Source organism: Hipposideros armiger, unplaced genomic scaffold (assembly GCF_001890085.2).
Source record: "Hipposideros armiger isolate ML-2016 unplaced genomic scaffold, ASM189008v1 scaffold_150, whole genome shotgun sequence".
Classification (NCBI taxonomy): domain Eukaryota; kingdom Metazoa; phylum Chordata; class Mammalia; order Chiroptera; family Hipposideridae; genus Hipposideros; species Hipposideros armiger.
This window is the reverse complement of record NW_017731500.1, coordinates 1,428,107-1,447,259: the sequence shown is the minus strand read 5'-3', so window position 1 is coordinate 1,447,259 and position 19,153 is coordinate 1,428,107. Positions and strand designations below refer to the sequence as shown.

The following is a 19,153-nucleotide window of genomic DNA, read 5'->3' as shown; positions in this document are numbered from 1 at the left end:
CCCTTCCCCTGTGCCAGGGGGAAGGAAGCATTTGGGATACCATGCCAGGCGTGAGCCCTCCAATGCTTCAATCCCCGGACGCAATAGCACAGAGAAGATGTCGACTTTTGTGGCTTCAACAAGGAATCATTTGGTCATGGAATAGTCATGAAAAGGGTTCTTTTTTTTTTTTCTGACTCACAAACACCAGAGTTAAGAGGAAGATGCCTAGGCTTACTGGTTACCACCATCTGATACATGCAGATAATCAAAGATGGAGAATGGAAAAGGGGGGTGCTGCTGCTGAGAATCTCCAAAAAGATAATCACAACGCCAAGGAGACAAAAGATGCGACAATAAATGGACACTCAGGATTCAACAGAGCTAAGTTGTGTAATAGAGAGGGTTTGGTTCCTGGGGTCCACACATCTGAAAAAAAAAATCAGGGTTAAAATGGCTGCTTAATTCTGTCTGTATCAGAAAGTGCTTACTGATATTAAAAAAAAACAAAAAAACTCAACACCCTGTTTTTGTCACCTCAAGCACTAGCTTGGCTGTGTCTTGGACAGCACATCAATTTGTTCAAAACACACACAGAAAAGAAGTGACTTTTCCTCCAATTGTCAGCAAAAATCCTTTACTCCTCTGTCCAGCAACCTGAAGAAAAACAAGGGAATTTGTGGCTTGGTTTCCTTGACAACCTTATCTTCACTCCAGGCACCATGCCCTGTCTCTAAGCAACAGGGCACTCTTCAGAATTACCAGGCGCTTATCCTATCCGGAGTCCTCAAGGACCAAACAAGTCAGGGCCCAGCTGATGGTCCCTTACAGGGCAGAGCCCAAAGACCAGGGAAAGGTGCTCCCAAACCCCGTCACCCTGTCACCCCCCAAGTCCTCTTGCCTGGACTTCCACCTCTCCACTCTCCTCCCCTCAGCAGGTCCTCTGTCCCCTGCAGGGGTCATGACTCAGTCCGCTGGCTTCTCCCACAAGCCCCACTCCTGACAAAAAAGCCCTGCGTGGCTCTAGTGTGGGGGGAGGCTGACCCTTGAGAACAGGGCACAGCAAGAAAAGCTAAGACGCCGCTGTGACTAACAGATTTTATAAACAAATGGCTCTGCTGGAGAACAGCGTTTAACTAAAAGAGCTTCAGAGAAAAACGCCTGTATTGCTGCATTGACATTTAAGATGAACTTGTTTGCAACCCGAAAACAGGATTCAGATTTTTTTTTTCCCCATCCGCACGAGCCCCCCTCTTCCCTAATATCTCTGTGCCAGGAAGGGTTTCTGAGAATATACAGAAGAGGAGCAAATGAATAAGATATCTGAAAATGACAGGTCTGAACTTTCATCGGAGCAAAAGCAAGCTCTGTGGCTGAAAAGAAGTGGGATTTGGAGGTGGGAGGCACCAGCTACCAGTGCTTTCAGCAGCCGTGTTGTGCCCAATAATCAGGCCAGGTGCTGTTTATCTGGTACCTTGAATTCTCAAGCAGGCTCATGTTCATGACTGTATTTTATCCTCATATCACCTGTGAAGCCAGGAGTTGGGGCCAGAATGATCTACCTTCCTTCCTGGATCTGGAAATCGCAACTTGGAGAAACTGTCATATACACGATCACACAGTTATTTGCAAACTATGGATTCCAACACCTAACTCTTCCTTATCCACGGTAATGGGGAGTTTGGCTCATCTAAATGGCTGTCATTTAAAGGCAATTTCCAAATTTCATTGTCTTCCTGAGCTTTGAGTTCTTTTCTAGTTAATTTTTTTTTTTCGGGAGTCCCTTCACAAGGCGGACCTGGTGAGACCCCTCTCCCTGTTCCTTCTCCCTTTAGAATTACGAAGCAGAAAGGAAGTCGGGTCATTTCCAGGTCAAATGCCGTCATGTGAGAGCGCCTTCTACAATAGCTGGCTGCTTTGCTGAAGCTGAGGAGCTAAGAGCCTGCAAGGCTGAGACTGGCGCCCAAGCCAGCGATGGGCGGATGGGCTGCGAAGATCCACCGCTCAGGGCCACTTCCAGGGCTAGGAAAGGTGAGAAGTAGGGGGAGGAGATTAGAAGGCAGGGGGCGGTTAACTATGCTCAGGGCCACTTCCAGGGCTAGGAAAGATGAGAAGTAGGGGGAGGAGATTAGAAGGCAGGGGGCGGTTAACTATGCTCAGTCATTTGTCGGACATTGGAGTACGGCAAACTGACACAAAATCCAAGATAGAAGGAAATGGGGCCAAACGTATGCTCCCTATAGCTGCCACCCACTACAAGAGCAGGCAGTCACAACGTATGGGGACCAGACCCTGAACGAGGATGTACTGCTGTCCCTTCAGGCAGGAAACATGCAAAAAACACAGACCGAGGGGTTGTCAAGTCCCTAGAGGGCTGAGCAGTGAATGATGGTGGTTTGCAATGGCCTATCTTTTCCTTTCTTCTCCCAAACCCTCATGCTGAGTGCATGACCTCTGAATGGGTCTCCATGTCTACAAGGAGATGGGAGGCAAAAGCAAAGCATGTTGTTTAAGTCATGGCGCATCTATGCTAAGTGGAGAGAGATCAGCTGGCAATTACCACCCTGAGAAGTGAGACAAACCAACAGAGCGAGGAATGGACCTGAAAGTGCATTTCGGTGTCATTTCACTCATTGTATTTAATCAGAGAAAGGGAACGAAAATGGAATTTTGATTTCAGAATTCAGTCTTGCTTAAGTGTTATTTGCAGAACACAAGTAATGTTCTAATTATTTTCAACTCCACACAACAGCGATCAAAGGAATGAAGACAAAATGGAATAAACAGGGACTCATAATTACATAATACATAATTAATATGCACTAAAATTAGCATATATGAATACGAATGAGCTGGGACTATTACAAAATATGCATCTCAAATATTATGAATTGACGAAACCTGTTATCTGCTATGGCTTCTAAACAAATGAGACCACCTCAACCTGAGATGGTTCCTTGGTAAAGCCATCATGCTCACAAAGGTGCCGGGTATCCGTACAAAGCAGTTTTAAAAAGGCTGCAATTCTCTTTACAGTGAAAGAAAGACATCTCAGGACCTTGTCAAAAGTCACCATAAAGCCACGTGATTCACACTGGAATTTCCATTTAGTGACATCATAATGTGTTGGATTCATGAGCCGGCCGCAGCTGGCCTGTTGGCAAGCGGGGCCTGGCCTCCGTGGAGCCTTTCCAGGAGGAGGGGCTTTCCCAGGTGGTAGGCATTGATCCTTGCAGCCTTGGCCCAGGATGGAGCCACCTGGCTGAACAGAGCAGCACGGATAAACTTCTGGCAGCAAAGACAGCTCCTGACACAAACAGCTCTGTGCCGCACGCACGGAGGTGGGTCTGTGCTGTGGTTACGTATTGCCTCTTAGTTACTTCACTAACTAGGGGAGGAAGGAGAGAGCCTGGGGTCCAGCCAGTGGCCTCGGCCCTGCTGCTTGTCCCTGTGCAGGAGGACATATCCCCAATCCCCTCTACTGTGGATGGAAACGCTGGCAACCAGCCTACAATCAGGGACGATCGCAACTCATGCGTGTGTGTGTGTGTGTGTGTGTGTGTGTGTGTGTGTTTTAATAATCTTTTATTTTTCCATTACAGTTGATGTAGAATATTATATTAGTTTCAGGTGTACGACATAGTGACTAGATGTTTATACAACCCACAAAGTGATCATGCTGATCAACACAGTACCCATCGTGACACCATATAGTTATTAAAAGATTGACTATATTCCCTAAGCTGTACTCCACATCCCCACGATGATTTACTTTGTTTGTGGTTTTTTTGTTTTGTTTTGTTTTGTTTTTTTAGCTGAGCCGTCCTGCTACCTGTTGGCAGCTCAGTGGCTGCTCAGCTTGGGCTGGACTCGAACCGCTGTTGCTCAGAGCTCAAACCCTTGAGCGAGCTCTTAACCAACTGAGCCACTCGGCCGACCCCACGACGATTTACTTTGTAACTACCAACTTGTACTACGTAATCCCTTCTCATTTTGTCTGTCTCCTTTCTGGTTTTTGTTTGTCTGTTTACTTACTTTTTAAGATTCCACATATAAGTGAAATCATATGGCATTTGTCTTTCTCTGTCTGACTTAACTCCACTCAGCACAATACCCTTTAGGTCCATCCATGTTGTTGCAGATGGAAGATTTCACTCTTTTTTATGGCCGAGTAATATTCCATTGTATATATGTACCACCTCTTCTTTATCCATTGATTAGCAAGCACTTACATATCTTGGCTATTGTAAATAATGCAACAATGAACATATGGACACAAATGTCCCTTTGAAGTAGCATTTTGGATTTCTTTAGATAAATACTCAGAATGGAATTAGTGCATCCTTCTTTGTCTCTTGTTTTGTTATAGCCTTTGTTTTAAAGTCTATTTTGTCTGGTATAAGTATTGCTACCCCAGCTTTTTGGTTTTTCATCTCTATTTTCATGAAATATCTTTTTCCATCCCTTTACTTTCAGCCTGTGTGTGTCTTTCAATGTGGAGTAAGTCTCTTGTAGGCAGCATATGTAAAGGTCTTGTTTTCTTATCCATTCAGCAACCCAATGTCTTTTGATTGGAGCATTTAACCCATTTACATTTAAAGTAATTGTTGACAGATATGTAGTTATTGCCATTTTATTATTCATATTTTCTATCTTTTTTCTTCTTCTTCTTAAAGAAGTCCCTCTAACATTCCTTGTTTTGGTGGTGATGAACTCCTTTTTTCTTGTCTGGGAAGATCTTTATCTGTCCTTTGATTCTAAATGATAGCCTTGCTGGGTAGAGTAATCTTGGTTGTAGGTCCTGCTTTTCATAACTTAGAATAGTTCATGCCAATCCCTTCTGGCCTGCAAAGTTTCTGTTGAGAAATCAGCTGACAGTCTTATGGGGGCTCCCTTGTAAGTTACTAGTTGCCTTCCTCCTGCTGCTTTTAGAATTCTCTCGTTGCTTTAAGGTTCTCTCTTTGGCATTTTAATGATGTGTCTTGATGGGTTTATCTTTTGGGGACTCTCTGTGCTTCCTGGGCTTGTACGTCTATTTCCTTCATCAGGTTAGGCAAGTTTTCTGTCATTATTTCTTCAAATAGGTTTTCAATTCCTTGCTTTCTCTCTTCTCTTTCTGGTACCCAGATGATGCAAATGTTAGTACACTTGATGTTGTCCCAGAGACCCCTTAAACCGTCCCCGTTTTTTTAGATTCTTTTTTATCATCCCGATTGGGTGTTTTCTTCTACTTTAACTTCCAAATCGCTGATTTGATCCTCTGATCCAACTAATGTACTGCTGATTCCCTCAAAAAGGAATGTAAAATATCTCAATTTTAAAATATTGATTCTATGTTGCAATAATACTATTTTGGCTATTTTAAGTTAAATAAAATATATTTAAAAAATTAATTTCACTTGCTTTTTACTTTTTTTTTAACATGACTACTAGAGCGCTGACCATTAGGTAGGTAGCTTGCATTCCATTTCTATGGGACAGGGGCAATCCGGATGCTTCCACACACAACGTCTCCAGAAAGTACTGGCTGACTGTTTGGTTCGCACTATAAAGATTACTTCATCACCTGTCACCTGCTCCCCAGTCTTCATTATAACCCGGGAAGAGCATTCTTCTGGCTAGGTATCTGGATTAGAAACATAATCTGCGCCCAGGAAACAATACCAAAAAAACGAGCAACAAAGGAATAAAAAAATCACTTGTGGCAATTAATCAATAACCTTCAGATAATCAGACCTTATGAGCGCCCCTCATCCTTATCTCAGCAGCAAATGGGGCTCTGTGCTTCTCGGCAGCCAAGGAAAACGAATAGGTATCCACAATAAATGATGAATATTGTTTCCACAAGCGAGGCAAGCTTTTCCAGGCTGTGCAGTATCTCATTTAGGAACACTGGTTAATGACCTGGGCAGTGTCCCTGGCAAAAATCTGACAGTAAATGTGGCAGTGATTTTTTTTTTTAAAGATTTTATTGGGGAATTGGGAGAGGGAACAACATTGACAAATTGGGGATGTGGAACAGACAAGTTGCTGTCCTTTTGTTCTTTAGTCTAGTTGTGGAGGATGTCGCTTCACTGGCCCATGTTGGTATTATCATTGCGCTCTTCCTGGGTGAGGCAGTCGCTCGCCGGCCACTGGACAGCCGCTCACGGTGGCTCACAGCAGCTCACGAAAGCTCACGCCAGCTGCCGGCCAGCCCCACTGCAGCCTACGCCATCGCCGGCGACTCACAACAGCTCAGCTCCAGGTCATGCTGTTGTTCACATTCTTAGCTGTAGAGGGCGCAGCGTCACTGGCCCTCATGTGGGATCCGAACCGGGGCCCTGCTGCTCAGAGCTTGCACTCCCAAGGCAACTCTTAACCAACGAGCCACTTGGCCGGCCCGCGGCAGTGACTTTTTGTATGACAGTTAATGTCCTTTCTTCAAAATCCGAGTTGAGCCAGGAGAAGCTGTTCTTTGAGAGGGACTAAGCTGACACAGTCCAATGATATCACCTTGTCTGAGGGATGGGGGGTGTGTCTATTTGCAGTAACAAACACATAGTATCTAGAGGAGAGGATGACAAGCCCATCCTTTGAGCATCTCTTTCCATCTCCCCCTCTGCCCCCCAGCATCAGACACAATGACACGTCTGCTGCATGGCTCCCCAACACAAGCCGTGCCCACCCCATGCTGTCCCCCACTCAAGAAATAAAAAACCAGGTTAGAACCAGAGGGTACAAGAAGGATGGCACCACAAGGGTCACTCGGTACCACCCTTAATTTATTTAAAATATTAACTATTAGATCATTTTGATATTTAAAGTATTTTACTCATGATATATTTTTGCCATCCAACAGAACTTTCTGTGATAATGGAATCGTTCTGTGGCTGTACTGTCCAACATGGTAGCCAAAAGCTGCAACCGGCTACCCAGCACTTGACAGGTGGTTCAACTATGACTAAAGATCCAAACTGTGCATTTTAGTTAATTCTGATAAGTAAACAGTAAATGATTTTGTGGCTCCAGGATCCAAGCCCCCGACCCCCATCGCCCCTTCTGACCCTAAAACCTGTGCTTGCCATGTGACTAGGGGCTGCTGTACTGGGCAGGGCAGGTCTAAATGCCTGACAAAAGCCATGTTTTAGCTAACATCTGCCTGGCCACCGTAGGACGACAACTGGAAGTTATTGGAAACTTTGAGTCCTAATACAAAAAATGTGTTCAAATTCTCTTGCTTTTTTTTTTCTTTAGTTTATAAAACAGATAGGAGGGTGACAAAGTCTAGTAGATGTGGAAGTGAGTCTTGATTTTAACCCTAATCTTTACGCAGCCTTAGAATGCAGCTTCCTTAATCTGAAGGCAGATTAGGACACGGCATCTGTGTGTCTGGGGCCTGTGGCAGGAGCTGACAGCGAATCTCTAAGTTGCCCTGTCCCCTTTTTTGGGATCAGGCAGGGATCCCAGGATGGTGATTTCACACTGGGCGTCTGTGCCAGGTCTCATGCTCGAACCCAACAACGTGACTGGGGAGTGTGCCACCAGCTTCTGCGACAGCGTACATCCAGGAACATGATATGCTGAGCAAAATGTCATCCCAGACAGGCGCCTGCGCTGATTGTCATATCAGGCTTCCCACTGACACACAGATAATTATAGGAGAATAGTACAGTGTTTCCAAACTCTTAAGGAAATAAGAAGCATCTTCGAAAGTAACCCGCTGGAGACGAAAATTCAGGTGATCTGGGATGTTCTCACCCGGGACCACAGAGACCAGACCAAACGATTTTCGACTATCAAAGCGAAGTGAAGACAAAGTAGGAGGGAGAAGAGGGCTGAGGGAGAAGAAGTGGACGGGAATTATAACATGTTTCAGGTCCTACTGTGTTCTAGGCATCATGACACGCACTTCACAGCAGGTAACACAGCGAGCGTCCCTGTTTGTTGCCATCGCTGTCATCCCAATCAAGAACTGCAAGACAGATATTATCTCCATTCTACAGCTGGGAGAACTGAGACTCCCACAGTCTTACCTAAGGTCACCCAGCTAGTACGATGTCTGGTGGCTCCAGGATCCGAGTCTTGGCCATGCCTACTTGAAATCCTGTGCTTGTCCCATCTCCCCATGTCACCGTGCTAGATGTGGCTAAAGGGTTGACCATGTGCGTGGCTCCTGGGTCGTCCTGACTTGGTGGAGGTGGGTGTGGGTGGGCTGCACGGGCGCTCATTCCACACGTATGTGCAGAGCGCCCACAGCGGCCGGCCCTGTGTGTGGGTGAGGCTTAGGTCCAGGCTCCGCCCCCTGCTCCCCACCACCTATACCTCCTTGCTGAACTGAGCCCGCTGCCTCTGGAGTGACCATCATGCCATTACGCCAGTGTCATGCCGCAGACAGGAACACTTAATGTGGCAACTTCAGAAAGTGAGAAGCATTTCCTGAACTTTTCTGTAACCATCTCTGAAAAACGTGGTGGTCCACCGGAAGAAAAGAAGCTTAGCTCACCAAAGCAAAGGTAGAGACGGTGTGAATCAGTGAATCGAGCACAGACTGCACCTGCTTGTGTGCCCTTGAGCTTGCTATTTAACCCTTCCGGGCCTCAGTTTCTAAGATGTAAAACAGGGATACAAACATCAAAATCACAGTACATGGAGCACTTTATGTCTGGAACTTGGAAAGTAAGTGATGGCCTCAAGTATCGCTGGTGTATTCGATTACCGCCAACGATTTGTGGCTTTCGGCGGTGCTGGGCTTACTCATCAACTGAGCCCGGGTCTCTGGCCGTGGAGTGCACTCCTCCAGTTTCTACAAGCTGAGCGATGGGAACTGCAGGCCGGCTGTTGCATCAGTGTATTCCCTTGAAAAGTCCATGTCTCATAACAGAATTTTCTATTGAGTCTTTGGTCCCAGGAAAGTGAGGAGTCGCTAAGTTCTTCTTTCTAGCTATTGGCTCCTTCCTGAAAATTCTAAGTGCTACCCCTGCCAAGAAGCCCCGGCAGCATGCGGAGACCACACGAGGATAAAATGAGTGCCCAGGCTCACGCCACCAACAACCCCCAGAACCTGTGAACAATGCCTTTCATGACAAATGACACTTTGCAGATGGGATTGTCCTGGACTATCTGGGGATGGAGGTAATGGCCCTGGGTTAGCTGGGTGAGCCTTAACTGCAATCATAAGAATCTTTATAAGAAGGAGGCAGAGGGGCAGTAGACAGGCGAGGAAGCAGTGTGACCCTAGAGGCAGGGGTTGGAGTGATGTGGCTGCAAGGGCAGGAATACCAGCCGCCTCTAGAAACTGAAGAGGCCAGGAACTGGCTCTCCCCCAGGCCCTGCCAACACCCTGACTTTAGCTCAGTGAAAACGATTTCAGACTTCCAGCCTCGAGGACAGTAAGAGAATAGATTGGATTGTTTCAGGCCACTAAGTTTGTGATAATTTGTTACAGCAGCCACAGGAAACTAATACAATCCTTTATTCTGTTTCCAACCTGTATTTAAAACAGCCCCGATTATAATATCTCAGACATAAAGGCATAACCGTTACTTGCACGCTTTTTTTGTGTGTGCTGGGGCTTGGGGATATCGAGGTGGTTAGGTGACAGAGGTCTTCCTTCCAAAATATATTTTATCTGATCACGAGTCATACGTATTCATTATAGAAAAGTAGACAAAAACACGAAGAAAATAAAAACCAGCCATAATCCCAGGAAGAGCCAACCATTGCTACTACTTCAGTGTATCAACTTAAGGGGTTTCATTCCCTGAAACAAAATCACTTGCACTTAACACTTCAAGCATTTTCTTTAAAGAATGAAACGTGGTCTATTTGGAGCCAACAATGAAGACAAGCCAAATAAATTAAAAGAAGCTGTCGTGCAGCTCTGGAGACATAAGCAGTGACCCACAGCTCTTTCCACGTCACGGCAACAACCAGCAAAGTGAGCTTGACCCTTGACTCTTGAGAAAATAATAAAAAGGAGACGCATCGAGCCTCTTCTTCTGCAGACTTTTCTACGTCATTTCCAACACCAAGGAAAGCCGGTGAGTCATGGAGATTCACAGAAGTCAAACGCCATCCCTTCGCCCACCTACTGGCTAAGGTAAAGGGAACCAGGCCGCCTGACTCCCGAGTGGACTCGCCTCTCCTAGAGTGGAGGGTAGGTGACAAATTCCCCCAGTCATTGCAGGCACTCGAATATCTACTGCTCTTCAATATGAGCTGTAACATGGGACCCAAAAGAAGAAGATGGCGTAAGCCGTCCTGCAAGCAGCTCCATCCATCGGGGAAACGCAACACATTGAAACAATCGCCATTCAGAGCGAGAACTATGATGAGAGGAGATACAGGATACAGCGAGGTGTCACAGAGGAAGGCGTGACACTGTCATCGCTAGATAAATGAAACTAGTAAAGAAATTAATAATGTGCTATTTGTATTATTTTCCACAGCATCATCCAATGCCAGGGCTGGAAGGAACCATAATGATAATTTAACACACACACACACACACACACACACACACTCACACACACACCTCTAAATTTTCAAACGGAGCAGAGTCTGAGTAAGATTACCTCTAGAACCCCTTTAAGCTCTCAATTTAACTTTCTTATGTACAAAGCAATGGTACCGTGCCCTGTTGAGACCCTAAGCTACTCATGAAGAGATTAGTAGGAACTCGACTGCTAGCTGATGTTGAACTCTACTCAGGCACAGAAAGGAAGCATGGTGTCCTCAGGCCCAAGAATCTCCAGGAGGCTCAGAGCCCGAGTCTGTACAACTTTGCAAGCAAAGCACGTTAAGAGACAGTGTGCTCAGTCTGGGGCTGGTTTCACAGAAAACACATGGTTTCCTCGGGACATCGTTTTCCAAGGAACTAAAGCACCCCAGCCTACTGCCACCGAGAAGACACATCGGACGAAGAGATAAGGCATCGCCACCCTCAGGAGCGCTTGCGTCCTCTGCCTATGCCAGCAGGGCTTGTGGTGGCTGGCCACCCGCCATCAGTCATCACCATTTCCTCCTGAAATATTGGGCTGTCGGGAAAGTCATGACGTATTTTTTCCATGTTTTTCATTGCAAAAATGCATCATGACATTTCCAACAACCCAACTTTTAGACTGCCTGCACACCTGTACATCTGTTTCTCTAAAGTGGGGGTTCTTTTCCTGCGCTGGAGCTGTGGACAGATGGTCTTCACGAGGTCTGTGAACACCCCAAACTGCCTGCACGCTGTTGTGTGTGCGCCAGTCTATGATGGAGGGGGCGGAGCTCTCATCAAGGTCCTACGGAGTCACCGGAGACTAAGGATGCCTTTGTCCTTGCACATGTAAGTTACCTATTATACTAACCCAAGTGCCCTGGGTGTGTGCACATGTCGACACCTGTGCCCTCACACTCCACAAACCTGCAGGAGACAGGACACTCGCTAACAAGCTTTCCTTTTTACTTCCATGTCAAAAAAAAAAATTTTTTTTAATTAAAAAACATCCACAGGTCGTTTATTTTGTGACCGAACAAACATTAATAATTACCTAAAAAAAAAAATCAATTATCCAGTTAGTCCCTGTGACAAGTCTATCTGAAAACCCAGAGTCTCGGGGAATGTCAAAGCTCTCGTTAAATTTTTAATAAACTATAAAGGATAATGTTAAAGAGGAGACCTTTTCAAAGGTGAGCTGGTGACAGATAAGCTCTTGCAAACGGTTCTCATTAAAGGGCGTGGAGCTGCTGAATGTTAACTGGCAGCAAGAAAGTTCCTCAGATTGGAGTCAGACGCTCAGACCCCAGGAAGCAGCCCCAGGGGGGTCTTCGGAGACACGAGTATTGGTATGTAGGCCCTGGGTGATTTCACCCACGTCATGGGTTTAAATAACATGTATAAACCAGTGATTCACAAATGTACCCCTCTAGTCCAGGCTGCTCCCCGATCTCCAACTGATGCCCCCAGCGGCCTAGTCAGTGCTCCCACCTGAATGTCCAACAGCAGCCAAACGCCAGGGTCCAGCACTGGATTCCTGACATCCCCTCTAAAACCTGCTGCCGCTGCAGCAGCCTTCCCCGTCTCAGCTGATGGCAACTCCCCGTCTTTGCAGCTGGTCAGCCCTGAAACCTCAGGATCCTGCTGGCCCCTCTTTCCCTCACACCCACGTCCCATCCATCAGTCAACCCAGCTGGCCACCACCCCTTCGCCAGACACCAGAACAGGAGGCCTTCGCACCACCTCCAGCACCAGCCTGGTCTGGGCCACCGGCGTCGCCACCAGCAGCTTCCTCACAGGTCTGCCTGCTTCTCCCCTCCCCCCTCCTAAGTCCAGTCTGAACTCAGCACCAGTCCAATCACATGCTTCTCTGTTTAAAACCCTGGAGTGGCTCATTTCCCGATGAAAATCCTTACAGTGCATCTGAGTGGCCCCTGGGACGGGCGGATCTCCCTGCCCTTACCTTGCCCTTGTCTCCTTCTTACTTCTAGAACCCCTGGCTTCTCCTTATAGATGCTGGACATGCTCCTGCCTCAGGGCCTTTGCACTGGTGGCTCCCTCCTCCTGGAACACTCACAGTCCCCCAGAGATCTGCATGGCTGGCTCAAATGCAAGGAAGTCTCCATGAGACCCACCCTGACCATTCTATGTAAAATTTGCAACTCCTTTCTGTAACACTGTACCCTCTCCTCTGCCTCACGGGACCCTTTCTTTCTTTATCACACTCACCACCTTGTAACACAATACAGAATTCAATCATTACTACGATCATTGTCTATCTCCCCTGCTATAATGTTAGTTGCAAGAGGCCAGGGATCTTGGTCTGTTTTATGACTGATATAACTCAAGTACCTAGAACACTTTATTAAAATGAGATTGATAAAGGCAAAACTGGGGCAGAAATGTCCCCTCCCCCCGCCCCGAGCCTCTGGATCCAGGCAAGCCAGCGGCTCCTCAGCTTAGTGAGCCAGTGACCATGCCCACCCGCCGCCCAAGAAGCCAGCTCAGTTCAGAGTCCTAGGATCCATTTGGTCCTCATGTCAAAAGGCACCTCTGCATTCACCATAAAAGAGACACTAGGCTGAACTCGGGCTTGGAGGTGCCAAGATCCAGAAGAGGGTCTCTTGACATGACACAAGTCATATTTGAACTCATGCTGACTTAAAATCATCAAATTTTGGTGTCACTGCAACCATCTTCCTGCTAAAACTCTTTTGTTTCTGGCCTTAACCCAAGTTCTCGCTGCAGTCAATGTTTATTTACGAGAGTGGGCTCTGACTCTCCCCGACCTCCTATCCAAATAAGTCGGGGAACAATTCCGACCGAGCACATGGGAACACAGTAGGGCAGTGGCAGCTGTGATGTGAGAAGGGGTCCGTCAGAGGAAAGCTTATTCCTCGGTCCTCAAAGCCCAACGCTACGAAACCTAGATCTTAGAACACCGTTTTGCTCTGCAGCAAGACAGAGTTCCCACTGAGGCCAGAAGAGTTAGTTTGTTTGGCTCTGAACGCACTGGTCAGGTCTTTGTTCTTTTTCAACTGGTGAAAGGGAGGTCCCGAATGGCAGAGCAACAGCTACTATTATGACCAAAAAGACGGCATAAGTGACTTCTCTAATGATTAGCTTTTAACAGGTCGAAAGTGACTGACGAGACTTCCAAGTTGTCCTATGCGGAGCCCTCGGTCTTCCAACAAGCGCCTTTAAGATACGGTGGATGAGTGTGACCAGAGTTTCCCCCAGGCAAACCCACTGGTCAGCTTTGTGCGTTGGGGTCCCGCATAAGACTTCACCCTAAGGCATACTCAACAGCAAGCTTTAGAAAAACCAACCAAAAGAGTTTACTCATGGGTGGGGGTGAGGGAGAAGATGGGGGGATTAGAAAGTACAAATTGGTAACCACAAGATTGCCACGAAGGTACAAAAGACAGCTTGGGGAATATAATCAATAATGTTGTAAAGATTTTGTAGAGTATCCGATGGATACTTGTCTTATTAGGGAGACCACTTCATGGGCGGTGTAGATGCCTGACCACTGCGCTGTACACCTGAAGCTGAAGCTGAATAATACGGAAGGCCAACTATAATTTAATATATAATATAGTCACAGGATGTGGAGTACGGCATAGGGAACAGTCAGTGGAACTGTAACAGCTATATACAATGACAGAGGGGTAGTAGATTGGGGGAGGGGGTTATCACTTTGCGAGGGGTGTAAATCTCTAACTAGTACATTGTTTTGCACTAGGTTTCAAAAAACCTGAAACTAATTTAAAAAAAAAAAAAGAAGGAAAAAAGAGTTTACTGATGACTCAAAGGGAAAGGGCCAAGAGGATATGAGAGACACAGAGGCTAAAGAAACACTTGGGCAACCCAGCCTGTAGGATCAGAGGACAGGAATTCCTAAGATCAGGATAGAAATAGCAGAAGGAAATGCTTCTTATCTAGAGGAAGGTCTGAGCTTCAGAAGTGACTGCACACAGTGTTTTAGGCAGATTTAATATATTCTGGAACATATAACACTGACATTTTCATTCCTCAAAGAAGAGGAAAAAAAAAAATTTTTATCACGTTAACAAAAGACTATTGAATTACCCACAGAGGAATAAACTCGGTTTGGCCATGGCCTTTGCTTCCATGGTATGAAGCCAGAAGGTAACAGAATGACATCCATAAGAGCTTTGGAGAGAAATACGTGCCTCTAGCCAGCGTCGCCCAGTCAAGTCACTGCACCTGTAATGGGGTCACAGCCTGACATCATGAACTCTGCAAGGACTCGGGTAATACATCACCCACGGACACTCCCCGGGCAACGTTATTACTCAAACTCTAGCTCCAAAACAGCAAGGGATAGATCAGAACATGTAAGAACTCAGGACTGAGGAAGTCACAGCCAGAAAGGAGGCCAGGAATACTATGAATGCTAGTAAGAGCTACCGGGTTTCCAAGTGCTCATCGGGCCCAAGTACTGGACTAAAATATACATAGACACACACATGCATACATGTACACATATGTACATGGATGGCATCCTATTTATCAAAATAAGTGCCGCTTATTTTATAAGCAACACCCCAGTTATCTCAGTAGTAGCATTACCAACATCCCATAGACGAGCCTCAAGTAACCTGTCAAGATAAACCTGCGAGTAAATAGAACTGCAATTCCACAATGGAACCCAAGGAGTTCCCCGGGTCCCCTCAATTTATTTTTTATTCGTATCTATTCTTTTTTATCCTTATCAGTGTTTCCTAGTTACACTAAATGAAACATGTATTTTTTGACATAGAACACCAATACTTTTTTTTCAATTAAAATAGAACCAAAGACACCAAACTAATGACTCCAAAATGCTGAAAGGAAAGGGTTAGTAAGGGCATTTCAGAATGACGTCCCGCCTAAGGACAGCACGTGAGACGGACATCGGTGTTAAATTGTGCTGCACTCGGTATTTGAAAAGAGCATGACGCAGACCCGGGAGCCTGTGTTTATGGAAGGCGCCCTCCACGGCAATCATGCAACAGGGGGGAAGTTATGCTCCAAACGAGCTGGTGCCAAATATGTCACGCAAGGAACTCACTGGTGGAAACAGGAGTGACACTGTCTGAAGTAGCTGGAATGGGAAGTCTTAACATAGAATAATCAACCTAGAACAAGTAGCGCCAACAGTCAAGACAAGAGAGGTTTGCACTCCCCTCCCCCCAGCATCACGAGTGCCCATCCCCCTTGCCAGCCAGGCAGCTGAGCTGACAGGGAGGGGGCCTCCAGGCAGCTGGCTGGACCGCTCGAGGGCACGGCCTCACCTGGGATGTTGTGGATGGTGATGGCCAAGATGAGCAGTGCGATTCTCCTCCAGCTGCTGCCGCCAGGCACGGCCGGGTTCCCCCGAGACGGCGCACGGGCCTCGGGGCCCTCCGGAAGGTCCGTGGCCACCGCCTTCTTCCTCTGATATGCCTCGCCGTTCTCAGTCTTGTCTGAGCAAAAAACAGAAGGACAAGAAGAGAGAGACATTTGAAAATGAGCGCGCTGGTGCTGGGCCAAGCTGCAGCCAGAGGAAGCTACGCTCTAACTCCCTAATGGGCCCCGTGTTCTTCCTTTTGTTCCTTCACCTTTTCATTCCTTCATTCATTCGGCAGACACTCACTGAATAGACATTCGGTAGCCAATGTACAGATACTACCGTGTTTCCCCGAAAATAAGACCTAGCTGGAAAATAAGCCCTAGCATGATTTTCAGGGTGCTCGTAATAGAAGCCCTACCCCAAACATACGCCCCCATTAAGATCGTCAGCCAGACATGACTGTATTTGAATAAATGTAGATTTTTGTACATGAATAAAGGAATAAAATGCACCTTTTAGAGCAAAAATTAATATAAAACCTGGTCTTATTTTCAGGGAAACACAGTAAAAAGGGTGAAAACGGGGCACATTAGCAATGCCTACGTAAGAGAAGCAATGCTGCGTAGCGATCAGAAACATGGATTCTGGAAGCAGGCTGCCTGCTCACGTGCCGACTCGCCCGCTTACCAGCCGTGTGGGGCTGAACAGGCTGTTTAACCTTTGTGCCTTAGTTTCCCGATTCATGAAACGGGGCGACAGGACCTATCCCACAGCGGTTTTGTGAGGATTAAATGAGAGACCGAATGAAAGTGACTGGACTGTGCTAAGTGCTGTGTGCGTGGACTGCGGCTGTTGTCACATGTCCCTCTCCCCCGCAGCCCTACAAAATTATATCCCAGGTGACCCAGCTCTCCTGGTCACACTGACTCATGAGGAACCGATTCAAATGCCAGGCTCGGCCAATCAGACTCTCTCCCCAGGGATGAGGGGCTACAATGGGGCAGGACCCAGGGCCTCAAGTGTGGGTCCCGTTCCAAAAGTTCATGCCATGGAAGGGCAGCCGCGATGCACCACGCGAGACGGGAACAAGGAAGCAGCCTGACAGACAGACAGAAGGAAGCAGAAACAGACAAGGAGAGATGAGAAATTGTGCACCCAAAGAGACAGACGGACAGACAGGTGGCAGCCTGGGTGCCGTACGATATTCTGACCCTCATGGGCTGACGACAGTGACAACAACAAAACAAAAATCCCCCCAGACTCTTCCCTTTGGATTTTTATAATTTAAGAGATGACAGGCACGGAAGACGAATCAATTCCTTTAAATCTAAGGGGCACAGCGACGCCGTCTCTAACAAGCACTGAAGGCTGCATTTCTTTTTGTCATCATCACGAAAGGATTGGACTCTGAATTTCCTGCAAATAATGCAGAGAGCGCCGACAAGATGGGAGCACCGCGAGCAAATTCCCGCACCACACATGGGCTGACCCGGAGCTCAGGAAGCACACGGGGTCAGAAACGGACGTGAAGAAGCACGCCTCCCCCCGGGGTCCCAATATGTGACGACTGACGAGCCTTCTCTAGCGGGAAATGGGACGGGGTGAACGCCTGATGCACTCAGGAAAGTTAAATAAGCCACCGCTAATGAGTCTGCAACGAGGAAAATTAGTCCAAATAAATCACGACAGAGAAGGCGGGAGTCATCCTGAGCGATAACTCTTCCTGCCTCTCCGGCTAAGGCTGGTTAAACCATCGCACGCCATCAGGGAAAATGCCCGCGCCGTGGGCAAAGGATGACCGCTTCACGGGGGGGACTACCATGCCCGGTGTGGGGTGTAGGAGTGGGCAAGAGCGCCCGGGACCCAGGAGACTTCCTGAAAGAGGGACGGTCGGGCCGCTTCTGAAATACGATTGGGCAAAGAGGAAGGACATTCAGGAAAGGGACAGCCGATGTCAAGTTCAGAAATGGAATCAGTGACCCTGGCTAGTGGGTGACACTGAGGACTTCTCTTAATAATCCTCAATCCTTACAAAAGCCCTGTGAAGCAGAGATGTTAAAGCAGAGATTCCCTTTAACAGATGAGGCCCTTGAAGAGCAGAGAGCGAGTAACTGTCCCACGTCACTCCGTCCTCCAGGAGAGCTCAGAAGTCAGGCCAAGGTCCTTTGCCTCCCGAGGCCACCTCTTAACCAGGCCCCGTGCGTGACTGGGGGTGGAGGGGGACAGTGTTCACCTGCTCCTTTGCTCGCTGAAAAGAAGAGCGGGAGCAGTCACTGCAATGACATTTAGGGGCTTGAAACCCCAGATGTTTAGTTCAGAGATGGTTCGGTGGCAGAGAGGGTCCATCCAGGGAGCTGGCAGTGGCAGTGACATCAGAGGCGGACAAGACTCAGGGGACACCTCATACCATCATTCCCACTCACAGACAAACCCAAAAACGTTTCATGAATACGGTCTTTTTTAACCCATTAGGCCTACTGTTTCTAAGCGTAGAGCAGCGGTAAGTAGGAAATAACTTAGTAACACCGCACAAGCAAACCGGGCTTACAGTTTTTTCCGGAAGGAAGAAAGGGACCACTTCAAAGTGGATCCTCATAAAAAAAGAACACAAAAAAAACCTGTTTTAAAATTTAAACTCGAGCATCTAAGAATCCACACAAAGAGGGACCCACTGCTGGGCCTCAGCCTGTTGTCCCCCCACTTCCTCTCGGCCAGAGGGGCGCCGCGTTACTGCGTTTGAGAGTGAGGACCACAGTGCAACAACAGAGGGACCAGTCCAAGGCTCGCTTTTCCCAGTGAATCACGGGGTGACCTCATGTGACACATCTGTCTCCTGGTTTCCTTTCTCTCCCAAACAAGGGACATCATTCTTGTCCGGGCACATTGTATCAGAGAGAAAAAGCAGCCAAGGATCCAGCAGGCACAGGCCAGGGCGCCATCAGCGAACCCCGCGGCCTCGGGAAGCCCCCGCCCCAGGGTTTGACTTCCTCCCCTGAGAAGAGAAATGCCCTGAAGTCTCTAGATCAGCGGCTCTAAACCATGTTGGGTCAGCAACTGCTTTCAGAAGTACGGGAAGCTGCAACCTTCTCTCCAGCAAAACAAATACACTGACTGATGATTTTAAAATAATTTGTGAATCCTTCTGGGGTTCCAGGACCTCACACTGAGAACACCTTCCTGGATAAATGCTGTGCCAACCCTTCTGTGCCATGACGCATAGGCCTAGTCCCACCAGGAATACAGGAGGTTTTCTGTCCCTGTGATGATGTGACCGAACCTAACAGGCCCCACGACGGAAGCTCGGGCCTCCAGTGAGTACGGCAACACTAACGAACAGATCACCAGCCACGAGAACTTTAAAAAACATCCCCAGG

General features: G+C 47.4%; 1 protein-coding gene across 5 annotated transcripts in view; it reads right to left on the bottom strand.

Annotated features, from left to right (window-relative positions):
• The window catches only part of SLC39A11 (solute carrier family 39 member 11), a 349,675-nt gene that overhangs the window by 119,350 nt on the left and 211,172 nt on the right, over positions 1–19,153 (bottom strand). For all 5 annotated transcript variants that reach the window (XM_019650980.1, XM_019650981.1, XM_019650983.1 and 2 more), the window contains one exon: positions 15,742–15,912. In XM_019650980.1, the coding sequence (XP_019506525.1) occupies positions 15,742–15,912 (171 nt within the window). The remainder of the gene's footprint in view (positions 1–15,741; positions 15,913–19,153) is intronic.